At 44.7% G+C, this 14120-nt stretch overlaps 1 protein-coding gene across 1 annotated transcript in view; it reads right to left on the bottom strand.

Moving 5' to 3' along the window:
- si:ch211-283g2.1 (sodium- and chloride-dependent GABA transporter 1) overlaps positions 1–14120 on the bottom strand; it is a 150452-nt gene that overhangs the window by 85081 nt on the left and 51251 nt on the right. Inside the window, exons 2-3 of the mRNA XM_041196679.1 lie at positions 9748–9882; positions 9205–9412 (exon numbers count right to left, since the gene is read on the bottom strand). Of these exons, the coding sequence (XP_041052613.1) occupies positions 9205–9412; positions 9748–9882 (343 nt within the window). The remainder of the gene's footprint in view (positions 1–9204; positions 9413–9747; positions 9883–14120) is intronic.

Here is a 14120-nt window from a genome sequence, read left to right as displayed (position 1 = left end):
AGTATGACGTGCAGAAGTCAGGGCTCACTGTTGCGGCCCTGCTCAGATCATGGGCATCTGAGAAGAAGAAGATGCTGGAGCCCTACAGGCACCAGACCCCGAAACACATGCATCACGTATTGGGTGGATCCTCAGGCACATGGCTCCGCTACAAAGCAGCTCGCGGAAGGTGGAAGGTCCTCATTGATACTTCGGATCTGCTTCGGAGCATCATGATCTTGGCTACGGAACGCTATGAAGCTACGAATGATCAGCGAAGGTGGGGAGAGAGGAAGGTCCAGCTGTGAGAAAGAGAGGAAGGTGTACAGGGCAGTGGGAGAGGAAGGTCTAGATGTAAGTGGGAGAGGAAGGTGTACTGCGGGCTGAGGTTGGGAGGTGGGGGCAAAGGTGTGAAAGGGGGTGGTTAGGTTGGGAAGAGGGAATGTAGGTGTTGAGAGGGGTGAGGTTGGAGGGGAGTGGAATGAAGATGTCGGGGGATGAGGTAGTTCGGGGGAGGAGGGCGTAATGGGGGTAACGCTGCAACTCGGGGAAGGGGTAGGTTTAAGTGGAGGGGAAGGTGTAAGGGAGGTAGGCCAGGGGAGGGAAGGCATCCAGGGGGAGGAGGGTGTAAGGGATGTTCAGGTGGCTGTGAAAAGGTGGGGACTGCAGAGTCAATGACCGCCTTTGGAGGAGTGAATTGAGGGTGGGTGTGGTAGGAAGGAATGGTGAGTGTGGGAGAAGCCAGAGGAAGCCGGTAGGGGATGGTGCATCAGTAGAGGTAGAAGGGGTGGCGAGGCTGGCTGGTGGGGACTCGGTGGCAGACGTGGAATCTGGGGGCGGGAAGGAGGAGGTCAGGAAGGTCAATTTGAATGGGGGGTGGGATTTTCAGGAAGGTAGGGAATGTGCACGTTCACCTGGATATCCTGGAATGACATGGGTTCGGGTTAGTAGGTGACAGTGGAAGGTGATGCCAGAGGGTTCCACAGTGACTGGGGAAAGGGCATGGGTGACTGGGGGAGCGGAAAGGACGGGGGAGCTGACCCAAAACTTGACAACAATCATGGATTTCAAATCGAAAGTGAGCGGAGCCTCATGTTAGACAGGCACAGGTGCTGCATGGGAGTGTGATCAGTGGGTGGGCAGAGATGCAGGTCAGCTCAGATGGACAACTGAAAGGGAACCTCAGCAGGCAGCACTGACAATACTCGAGACAGTGAGATAAGTGTGATGCAGGTTAGATCCGTGTGTGTGGGAGAGTGCTTGCATGAGACTCCGAAAGGCCCTGACACATACACACACACACACACACACACACACACACACATACTTCTCCCTCCAGAATCACTCATGGTCCGGCTGCGTGCGGGGGTGGGGGGGGGGTGGCGGATGCAGAGGCAGGCCTCATGAAGCCTGTCAATGAAGCTGAAGGACACCTTTACACATTACTCAGTGAAAATGAATATATTTTCAGGTTATAAAGCAACAAAATGTGTTCACCTACGCAACCACTTGTGATCAGAATTTCTTAACTTTTCTAGGCCTACCACTTCTTCTAGGTGCTGCCCTGACATCCGCAGCAGGGGTGGAGACAAACTGTGCAATGGTTGGATCCGTTGCCTCTTATGACTTCAGTGTGCATCATCTGGAGAGCCGAGGCTTTGAGGGCCCTGACTTGCTTTGTCCATCCTTCTGTGGGCCAGGTGCTCCCTCTGTGGTATCAGAGAGGGGTCACAGGCATAGTGGGCTCAGAGGGAGAGGGCAGCCTCTGAGATTTCTGAGTGGATGATGCAGAGGTATCCAGCTGCTGCTCCCCATCCCTTCAGGTGACTGAGGGCCCTCGCCTGACTCCTTGAGGGGAAGGAGCACCTGCAGGGATATCGAGATGCCCCATTTCCTCCTCACATTGCCACTGCAGGAACTCACCCATGGATACCATGATGGAGTGCAGATCTGGTGCGTATCTCCAGGTTCTACTTAACCAGGATCTCTATGGCGTCCATCATCCTTCCCATGGAGACCTCCGTACGCACACATGGGGGCACCACTTCATCAGAGATCAGGCAGATGCACTCCTCCAGCTCACGTGCCATTCTGTTGAGGGCTTCCAACAGCTCTGTGTGATGCTCCCCCGCCTTCTGCTGACTCTCCATGATGAGTTGGAAGGCTGAATCCAGAGGTTCATCATCTGGCTTGGTCCTCACAGAGGCCTCTTGCCCAGCAGACTTCCAAGTGCCAGGGAGTTCGGCTGAAGCTGCCTCCTCCTGCTACGGACATGCGTGCATGTGGTGACCACCAGATTGCGAACCCGAGGCTGCTCTAGATCTAGGTCCCACCGAGGTGTGTGTCTCTGCGCTGGAGGAGGATGTGGGTAAGCATTCTAATGGGTCTTCCAGGCTGCTTATTTCCAGCTCTTCAATGGAGGAGAAGTCCTCTTAGCTGGAGGTGAGGACCTGGATGGAGCTGAGGGATTGGCTGGCTGAGGGTGTCTGGCCCTTAGCAGAGCTCCCTGTGAACCAAAGTAGAGATATTTAGTGCTTGGCAGCAAAGTCAGAAGCAGGGGAGAGAGCATCGCAGTTGCATTGAGAGAGAAATGGATTGTGGCAGGATCCTCACATGGCTATTCGCCACCAACCTCACCATTGCCGCAGGCGTGGTCCACATCCTCACCAGTCAGCACGATGGCAGGCTCCTCAAAGTGTGTGAGAGGCCTCATGTGGGCCACTCCACTCCAGTCTGGGACCTCTCCCTGCTGTCGTGAGCCAACTTCTGCATGAAAACAGATAGAGAGAGTTTGAGCAGGACATATGGAACTATGTGGAATGTTCGTGGGGTGAGTGGAGCCATGGATGGGATGAAGACACAAGCTCCAGAGGCTATGAGCCTGATGGAGATGTGAGGGTGTGTACAAGAGTTAGTGATGTTGTCCCTTGAGGTGTGAGATCCCTGTGGATGTGTGATGGGTTTGTGAGTGTGTGATTTGAGGGTGATGAGGTGGCTGACTTACCCTGGTGGAACAAATGAGAGCATTCACCCTCTTCCTGCACTGGAAGGCTGACCTCCTCTGTGCTCCAGTGTCACTGACTGCCACTGCCACTGCCTCCCAAGCCAGATTGGTGACTCTGGAGGACCTCCTGCGGCCAGAGCAGGGGTAGAGGACATCACGGTGAACTTTCACTGCATCCAGCAGGGACCCCAGAGACACATCATGAAATTTGGGGGCTGCCATCTTCCTGCTTCTGGGGGCATCTGTTGCCTGGAGCAGTCCTGGTCTGTAGTCATGAAGCAGGGCGCGCTTTTAAATATGGTGCCTGGAGTGAGGAAGCGCTTATGTCACGTTCTGGCAGGAAAATCCAAGCTCACCCACCAGCAATCCAGGATGTTTCCTGTGAATGCATTATAAATGCACCAGGAAGGGGACGATATGGAACGAAACCCACCATTGCAGCCAGTGGGTAAAACATCTTTTTTGACACCATCTACTGCATTTAATGCAAAGCTGGGGCAATTCAGCCATTAATTACAATTTGATTGGGCCTATGAAGGTATGTGTAATGTCTGTGCATTTTAGCAATCTGGGATGTTTAGTCACATGCCTCTATTCCATAGGGACAATCTAGGGGAGAAAGGGGAAGAGGTTATGTGGACATTATTGACTTGGAATTGTTCTTAGCATGGTTTATTTTCCTTGCTTTCTACTGTTCCTACTCGTAGAGGTCATTTTTCATTTTTGTGCCTCCATTTGAATGTATTTATTCTTTTCACGCATTTGCAAAGATGTTTTGGTCCCTAAAATTATTGCCTCCCATTATCTCCCAGAGGATAACCAAGGGCTGGATTTTACCAGCCCTCGTGAGGATGGGCTGGGAGGAGGTGGAATCTGTAAAATGCAAGGGATGGTGGCAACTGGGGTGCCCATCATCTTCCTGCTGCCATGCCAGTGGCAATGAAGGTGACTGATGACTCTCCTGCCCAGAGCCTAATTGAGCCACATGGGCCTCTTCCTCCCTGTGCTGGATTTAGTAAGTGACAGGGAACACTCTGCCATGAGGGGAAATCATCTGGCAGCACTCTTTTTTGGCCATCCTTTGCCCCATGGATGGGCTCCCCTCCTCCCCCACTGAAAATGGCCCTGCCTGTCCTACCAAAACACCTACCATCCCTGCCTCTGCTTGGACCTGCTTGACTGACCCTGCCGATGTGCCCTCCTCCTAAAAGTGCAGCACCCAGCAGTGGCTGCCACTCCTGCAGCAGAGGCAGCTGAGCTGCTGGCCCTCCCACTGGCTGGCAGCTCTTGGGGTGGTGTCTGGCCTCAGTAGGGATGGCCATTCGTTGCTGCTGTCAAGATGCAGCCCCAGGTCTTGCTGACCACTGAAGCAGGTTCACCACCTCCCCCAGCCCCCCTGTTTTTAGGCCATCGGTGGGATCACCATCAGCACTAAATTCCAGCCTAAGTGTTTAAAGAGTTTAAAGTTTCAAAATTCTCATCCCTGTTTTCAAATCCCTTCAGGGTTTTAGACCTCTCACCATCTGTAACCTCCTCCAGAATTACAATTTTCCAAGATCTCTGCACTCCTGCCATTCTGGCTTCTTGTGAATCACCAATCAGCTTCAGCTGCCTATGCCCAGGCTGTAGAATTTCTTCCCTAAGCTTCTCTACCTCTCCAGCTCTCCTAAGATCCTCTTTAAACCCCACCTCTTTGACCAAGGAGGAGGAGGTTTCAAAAACATCCCCATCCTCAATGCTGGCAGGGTTCAGCACATCGGTGCAAAAGACATGGCTAATGCATTTTCAACCATCTTCGGCCAGAAGTGCCATGTGGATGATCTATCTTGGCCTCTTCCTGAGGTCCCCAGAAACACAGATGCCAGTCTTCAGCCAATTTGATTCACTCTATGTGATATCAAGAAATGGTTGAAGGCACTGAATACAGCAAAAGCTATAGGGCCTGACAATATTCCAGCTGTAATACTGAGAAATTGTGCTATAGAAGTAGCTACAACCCTAGTCAAGCTGTTTCAGTACATCAATAACACTGGCATCTACCTGACAATGTAGAAAATTTCCCAGGTATGTCCTATCCATAAAAAAAGGACAAATTCAATCTGGCCAATTGCCACCCTATTAGTCTACACTCAATCATCAGATGGATGGTGTCTTTTTTCAGTGTTAAAGTGGCAATTCAGCAATAACTTGCTTGTTGGTGCTCAGTTTGGGTTCTGTCACAGCCACTCAGCCCCAGGCCTCATTGCAGCCTTGGTCCAAATAGGGATGAAAGACAACTGCCAGACAATGATTGTCTCCAACAAAAGAGAATCTAACCAAATGCCCTTGACATTCAACAGCATTACCATCATTGAATATCCTACTATCAACATCCTGGGGATGGGCTGGGGAGGTGGTGGAGGGAGGGTGCTATCACTGACCAGACACCTAACTGGATCAGCGAGATAAATATTGTGCCTACAACAGCAGGTCAGAATCTGGGAATGTGGTGGTGAGTATCTCACCCCTTGATTGCCCAAAGCCTGAACACCATCTACATCACACAAGTCAGGATTGTGATGGAACACTTGAGATCAGCTCCAACAACAGTCAGGAAGCTTGACACTATCCAGGATAAACCAGCCCACTTGATTGGCACCCCATCCACCACCATAAACATTCACTCCCTCCACCACTAGCACACAGTGGCCACAGTGTGCAGCATCTACAAGATGCACTGCAGCAACTCACCAAAGGTCCTTTGACAGCACCTTCTAAACTCTACCACCTAGAAAAATAAGGGCAATGGATGTTTGGAAGCACCACCATTTGCAAGTTCCCCACCAAGCCACATGTCATCCTGAGTTGGAATTATATTGCTGTTCCTTCACTGGTACTGAGTCAAATCCTGGAACTCCTTTCCCTGACTGCACTGAGGGCATACCTTCACCACATGTCTGCAGCAGTTCAAGAACATAGATCAGCATCAGCATCTCAAAGGGCAATTACAATGGGCTATAAATGCTGGCCTTGCCAGCAATGCTTCCATCCCATGGATGAATTCTCTTGTGTTCTGAACAGAATGAAGGTGAACTGAAACTCTTGGTGAGTTAAGATCAGATGCGCATTGTTAAGTTCTTCTATTTTACAAACAACTGAACATTCGGAGCAGTCATTCAAATGAATTCCACTTATTTATCCCAATCTCACTTTTATCCTTGAAAGCAAGGACCAATGTATCAACTCTGTCCCTTTCATGGCTTGACTCAACTGCTTTGGCTTTGCCTTTCTTCCAGGTGACTTCCAAATACAAAACCTGACCTTCTGCGTTTTTGTTTTGTTCTCAGCAACAGGCCAAGTCTTGTGTCCCGCAGACTCTTGTTCAAAACTTGACTGGCTAAGTGGCTCTTTACTGTTTGTTCCCACCAGGTCGGGACAGGGGATTAGGGGAAGCAGAGGCACTGACCTTATCCCCATAATCTTGTCGGTGAAACTGACTAACTCTTCCCCTCCCCGGGAGCATGAATGTTAAAGAGGAAAACTGCTGTTCTCAAGACAAATGGGAGTCATCCTAACTAATGGAATATTAAAATACTGAGGATGCTGGAAATCTGAAATAGAAATGGAAAATGCTGGAAATATCCAGGAGGTTGGGTAGAATCTGTGGAGAGAGAAACAGGTCATCTTTCTCTCTACAGATGCTGCATGACCTGCTGAGTATTCCTAACACTTTGTGCTATTATCCTAGCTAATGGGCCTGGAAAGACAGATTTGACTGTCACTATGCTAGTTGTGCATTTCATAAGCCAGTGCACAAAGAAGGCTTGCTGCCTTCCTTTATAGACCTGTGTGGATATCCTTTATTTTAAAAGACAGCACACACATTTAGTTAACTTAATTTCATAAAGAACAATAATTATCAAGAATCCTGACATGTGACTCAGGCAGGAGTGTGTAGAACTCATTGTAATCGGTTGAACTTTCAATGTCCTTGTCTTGAAATCACATTTCTCAAGTCTGGGACTATTGAAAAAGGTAGCCCTCAGAATGTATTTTGCCACTCTATCAGGCATGTCCGTGAAGTAATACCTTTGAAGTTATAGGTTCTGTTTTTACAATTATGCCAAAATTGGGGCTGTGTACATCCATACCTCAGGTGGAACCATGACCAGTAGTATGTGAAGCAATTTGAGTGGAATTTTGGAAGGGGATTCTTTCTCCCAATTTCAATAAGTTACTGACACCAGTAAACTGTTATCCTTACTTTCTTCACCTTTCTTGTAGGGACCATCAAGCAAGGCCCAACCCTAAGCTGCCACCTCCCACACAAAAACAGAAACAGAAATACCTGGAAAAACTCAGCAGGTCTGGCAGCATTGGCGGAGAAGAGCACAGTTGACGTTTTGAGTCCTCATGACCCTTCAACAGAACATTACCCAGCATTACCCAGATCTCCCTGTCGCTTGCCATTTCAACACTCCACCCTGCTCTCTTGCCCACATGTCTGTCCTTGGCTTGCTGCATTGTTCCAGTGAAGCTCAACGCAAACTGGAGGAAAAGCACTTCACCTTCCGACTAGGCACTTTACAGCCTTCTGGACTGAATATTGAGTTCAACAACTTTAGATCTTGAACTCCCTCCTCCATCCCCACCCCCTTTCCATTTCTTCCCCCTCCTTTCTGTTTTTTCCAATAATTTATATAGATTTTTCTTTTCCCACCTATTTCCATTATTTTTAAATGTATTTCCACCCATTGTTTATCTATACCTTTTATGCCCTTTTAGTATTATTTCACCCCACCCTCACTAGAGCTATCTGTACCTTGCTTATCCTGCTCTCTACTCTTAATTAGCACATTCCTTTAGATAATATCACCACCTTCAACACCTCTTTGTTCTTTTGTCTGTGACATCTTTTGATTATCTCCTCCTATCAGGCTGTTTGTCCCAACAGCCCCCACTCACCCCCCGCCCCCATTCCGGCCCCCCCCACCCTTAAACCAGCTTATATTTCACCCCTTTCCTATTTTTACTTAGTTCTGTTGAAGGGTCATGAGGACTCGAAATGTCAACTGTGCTCTTCTCCACCGATGCTCCCAGACTTGCTGAGTTTTTCCAGATATTTCTGTTTCTGCCACCTCCCACCTCTGTTGAAGATATAATCTGAAGTGTTGCACACAGCCATTTCCCTTTCTTCATGCTGTCTTTCATTGTACATAACGTGCTCAGGACAATTACTTTCAAGGCAGACATGACATTTGAAGATTAACAAACAGGGGGTTTCTAAATGGAGTTAGTAGCCATGCTGATAGGAAATAGTCCTATTCTTCTAAGACTGATTCTGGCGTTGCTTTCTTCAAATAATGTATGCATAATGCTGTAAAATAAATGCATCATGGTTGCTTCCTGGATAACAGCTAATGTTGCGCTCATATACATCTCTATGGTCAATTCGTAAACAGTAATTGAGTGCAAACCGTTTCTCTTCATGAAGGCAAAGGGGTTGATACGACACAGGTACCATAGGTAACTTGCTACATTCAGTAGAATCCTTTGATAAATGCAGGTGCAAGTTCCAAAATACTCACAGGTCCCAAGGGAGTCACGCATCTGGCAAAAACATCTCAGTGGTTGTTACATTCACTTTTGTTGACTCCTTCCTCACTTACAAACGGGTCTCCTTTTCCTCAGTGGAGCAGTGTGTTGGGAATTCCTGAAGGAAAGCTAATCCTCACCTCTTTGTGAGATATGAAGTCAAATCCAGTAAAATCCAATAATAATGACAAAAGAATTTGGTAGAGAGAACATAACCAAAATCCACCAATGGAAGATAACACAGTGGAACCAACTAACATGTGAAGCAAAGTTCTGCAAAGAGCACATGAAACACAGAAGTGGCTTTTTCCAAAGGCTTGGCCTCTCCCTTTGATAAAGCCAGATTCCACAGTTGTGTGCCTTGGATCTCATTGCACAGAAGTTTTACAGATGAAACTCACACTGTGTGTGGCACCTCTTCTAAACATGGAAAATTTCTTCAGGATTTTAGTATTTAAATGACATTATTCACCTGATTTTATGTTGTGCTTGAGGCTCAGGTGGCGGCGCTGTGCCTCATCAATTAACTCTCTTTTTTCAGGTGTAATTAGGGCAGCTCCCAGACTTTAAAGAAATATTTAACTCTTTTTCATTATGGTTCACTTTTTTTTTAACCATTGCATTGTGCATTTACATGGAGGACTTACTCAAAGAATTGCTGACTCGCTGAAACAGTGGTATTGTTGTTGGTAATACTATCTGTGCAGGTTTCTGGAATATTCCAGGTGTTGTTGCAGCTGTGCCAAGGCAGTGGGCTCTGAAAGGAGTTGATGAGATAATAAATGGCCCAGCAGATGATAAGGTTGTAATATATGCATAGAATGAAGGAAATGGCCACTGTTGCTATACCAACACCTATAGGATAAAAAAGAGAAGGCATGTTTGCTGATCCGGAAAGCACTGTATAGAGGAAAATTTATTATTTGCCATATTTGAAGGATAACAGAACAAATACAATGATGCTACATACTAAGTACTTGCAGTCAGGTTTATAAATTAACCTTTAACTAAGGAGACATTTTTCTTATTTGGATCCCATAACCTTACATTGTGCTTTCCTTGTCTTTACAGCTCAAGAGCACTAATTGTTTAATATAGCGGTTAAGTGATTTTTAAAAAATTTCTTTGTTTTTAGGCATATCAATCCCAAAGGTGGCTGGCAAATCAGTGAGTGAATTTATTGTACTGACCTTTGAGTAGAGGACAGATTTTGGCTAAGCTTTGAACTGGTCCAGCTCTTAAATACTGTCCAACGGATATTTCCAAGTAGAGAAGTGGGATTCCGAGCAGCACAAACATAATGAAGAAGGGAATCAAAAATGCCCCTAGAGGAGATGAAATAAATTAGATTAAGCAATTAAAATTGCAAATTATACCAGTGATTTGTGGTGTCGGGCAGCAGTGATACTGATTGAGGTGTATGGGGCCTTGACCCTTCATCTTAGCACCCTTTAAATTAAACTAGTGCCTAACTTGCCCAGACTTTTCTGTGTAAAGCCTTGTTTCACACTCGAAAACATTTCGCCATCAATCAGGTTTACATGTGTCTTGGTAGCTTCATTCCACTTTTGCTCAGGTGCTACAATTGCAGAGAATGGGTCGCAAAAAGTTACTACAAATGTGGTAATATTGTAAATATGATAACCCTAGCAACTCAATTCCTATTTTTGAGACAGTTTGGTCAATCTTTCCCATCAGGTGGGATCATCCATTGCTCCCCACATCACTGTTCGAGGGATCCTTCAGTAGTTCTTCTGTGGTATTTGCTGATTTATGACCAAGCTGAAATATCATCTTGTAAATTCATACCTGATTTTCTTATTTCATCCCTCGATTCTCTCGCAGGTGTCTTCATGCAATGGGGAGTGGGACTAGCTGGATTGCTCTTGCAGCAAACAAGCACAAACTCAATGAGCTGAATGGCTTCCTTCTGTGTTAAAAGCATTCTATGAATCTCATAGAAATTCAGTTTATTATGTTTAGACATTAAATAATCAACTACTTTATATGAATTGAAAACTACAAGGTATGTGAAAGTGTTATTTCATGTACGAGGCCTGAATCCACACAGAATGTTCATTTACACTGTTATGCAGTCCACTCAACTCATTTCACCTGTTGAGGAAAGGTTCTGAAAATGTCTTCCTGCATCCCAAAAGCTCCCAGAATATCTGTCTAACTTTGCATCTTATATTATTGTTAAGATGTCTCATTGCCTTCTGTAGCATGACAGCATCATTGTCTCAGCAGTTCAACAATCAAAACATCCCACAGAGCATTCAGTAATTTCTGTATAAATTTATGATTACAACACCTAATCCTGTGGCCCTAGATATTGATCCAGTTATTTTGAAGAGTGCTAAACTTTCCTTTAATCAATTACAAAAGCATAAACAATGAAGGCAGAAAAGACGTAGCTCAAAACTCCATCTAGGGTATTGGAATTCTACAAAGAGGAAAACCCCATTTATATTTAAATTATTATTGCCTTGCTGAGAACTATTTCATTCAGATAAAACATTATATGATAAAGCAAGGAGCTATTCTACATATATACCGCCCTGGGGGAGAAAATATTCTTAGCATTTCGTCGGCTTGTTAATTTTGCAGTCATGTTCTCTAGTTCTGTGTCATGTTCTCTAGTTCTGTGGTCACAATCTGGTTAAAATACCTCCTTGCACCTATTTATCTCAGCATTTTAAAAACATGGAATGTTTACTTTTTCATTTTAATGCTGTCACAATGGATTTAGTTCTGAATCAAGCAGGATTGATGTTTATAAGAACAGCTTGGAACTCAAGTACCAGTTAAATAATTAAGGGTGTAGTTTTGATTTTGAGCAAGAATGTACAATGTCCCATCTTACATCTTTCCTAATTTTTATTTCTAAAATGGAAATAAAAATCGGGAGAGGTGTAAGTTCGGCTACCAATTCAATTTCACCCTTTTTCCACCATTGGCCAGTGTCAAAATGACCTCCTTATTGTTCCTCTCACAACCATCCCTAATACATCATTTGAAGGAAGGATATCCATATTTTCACACAGTATTGTAAACATGGACCAAGTAATGATTGACAAGAGCTTGCAATAGCTCAGGCTCAGATGTCATTGTGATGCATCCAATACCATATTAGCCTCTTTAATGATAACTTCACATTAACTGATTCTTTAATAACATCTAGACCTTGTTTTCCACCTCTGCTAAAAAAACTCCTTCACGGGTCACAGAATTCATGCTTCCCGTTCCAATATGTTTAATGCTACGTATTCTTGTTTGGTTTAATACACAAATTTATTAACACTAAGTACAAAAGTATATGTATATCTGTGATGTTATCGTCACCTGCTATTACAGACTCCTGGATCATTTTCCTAGTCCTGAGCTCCACCTAGAACTTCATATTCAACATCTAAGACTAGAAATTATGCCATTTTTTAAAATTCATTCATGGGATGTGGGCAACGCTGGCTGGTCAAGCATTTACTCCCCATTCCTAGTTGCCCTTGAGAGGGTGGTGGTGAGCTGCTTCTTGAACCCTTGCAGTCCGTGTGGTGTAAGTACACCACAGTGCTGTTAGGAAGGGAATTCTAGGATTCTAACCCAATGATAGTGAAGGAATGGCAATATATTTCCAAGTCAGGATGGTTAGTGGCTTGCAGGAGAACTTCCAGGTGGTGGTGTTCCCATTCATCTGCTGCCCTTGTCCTAGATGGTAGCAGTTGTGGGTTTTGTAGATGCTGTCTAAGGTTAGTTCCTGCAGTGCATCTTGTAGATGGTGCCACAATGCATTGGTGGTGGAGGATGTGAATGTTTGTGAATATGGTGCCAAACAAGCGGGCTGCCTTGCCTGGATGGTGTCAAGCTTCTTGAGTGTTGTTGGAGCTGCACTCATCCAGGCAGATGGACTCTGACTCCTGACTTCTGCCTTGTAAGATAGTGGACAGGCTTTGGGGAGTCAGGATGTGATATATTTGCTGCAGGGTTCCTAGCCTCATCTATGCCATGCTACCATAATTTGTTTAAAGTTATACTCAGATACAATTCAGGTGCATTCAAAACCTGATTGGCCTTGCTGCTAACATAACAATGAGAGCCACTTGCTGATGGTAAAGAGATGTGCTACCTTATGCCTGAGGAGTTTCAGTTAGCAACTGGTGCCGAGTTGAAGCTGTGATTTCTCCTAATGCGCTGGAGAATAAATAACTTTTTTAACAAGCTATGTCTAAAATCCACCCTCAGTTTGTTAACTTTTAAACTATTCCTAATCATCTGAGATTGCCAATCAAATGCCTGAAAACGCACACCATAAGAGTATATAATGTAAAGGGAACCCATATATTTATTGTGCTGAGTCCCGATGAACCAATCCAAAGGTGGCTTTTTCAAGAATAAATTAACCATGATGGAGCAGACATATTTAATCTTCTGATTTATCTATAGTTTGTGATTAGTGGAGTGGATTAATAGTTTCTAATGTACACCAATAATGTTATTTTCTGCTTGTCAACCATTGCTTTTCACTCAATAACCATGCTGTGCTTACATCACAATCATTAATCCCTCATTGCAGATGCCATTGGGAATTAATTGTATGGTATGACTGGCTGTCAATGTTCACACTGATATGAAGCACTAGCAAATAAAAAGGACAAAAATCAGAACAAAACTGTCTTAACAAATTCTCATGTATTATTTTCAAAATAAGCAAATAAAATGGAGTGATGGGAAATGTGTAATTAATTTTGCAATTCCAATGACTTGTAAACTGGCCAAACATTGTTTTCTTGAAATATGATGTTATTTGAACTGCTCAATTGCTTAATATTTCATTGTAATATTCCTTAGTGTCTGACATTCTATATACATATTATTTTAATGTTCTTTAGTCCCACCTAACCTCATTGCACTATCTACTGTAATATATTACTTCTCTTTCAATTGATGAGATTACTCAGCAAATACTCCCTGCTCTGGAATAGGACCTGATCTCTGTAGAAGATCCCATTAATTCAGCAAATCTCTGTCACATGTTATGTATCAAAGATCTCGAAGTGCACTTTCCAGGCATGGATTCCAAACTTGGCATGAGACAGGGGAATAATGTCCTCAGGGGAGGAATATGTCCATCCACAACTTCCATCTCTGCAAACTCCAGCAAGGGTTATCCCTGAGACTTCCTGAAAATACACGTCTTCATCACCACAGATATCTATAAGTATTTCACTATCTTCTACACTGCACTCACCTCCACAGAGCATAGCACACCAGACAGATTTCATTACAAAAACAGAATTACCTGGAAAAACTCAGCAGGTCTGGCAGCATCGGTGGAGAAGAAGAGAGTTGACGTTTCGAGTCCTCATGACCCTTCAACAGAACTACAGATTTCATTGTTCACTGAGAGACAATTAGGAATGGATAGGAAGTGGCGGAACTGGAAAGCTCTTTTGTTTGTTCCTGGGATGTGGCCAGCATTTATTTCCCATCCCTAATTGCTCTTGAGAAGGTGCTGGTGAGCTGCCTTCCTAAAGCACTGCAGAGGAAGTTGTGAAGGTACATC

The sequence above is a fragment of the Carcharodon carcharias genome, chromosome 10 (genome assembly GCF_017639515.1).
Source record: "Carcharodon carcharias isolate sCarCar2 chromosome 10, sCarCar2.pri, whole genome shotgun sequence".
In the NCBI taxonomy this organism is placed as follows: domain Eukaryota; kingdom Metazoa; phylum Chordata; class Chondrichthyes; order Lamniformes; family Lamnidae; genus Carcharodon; species Carcharodon carcharias.
Note: the sequence above shows the minus strand (reverse complement) of the source record. Positions and strands in the feature narration are given on the sequence as shown.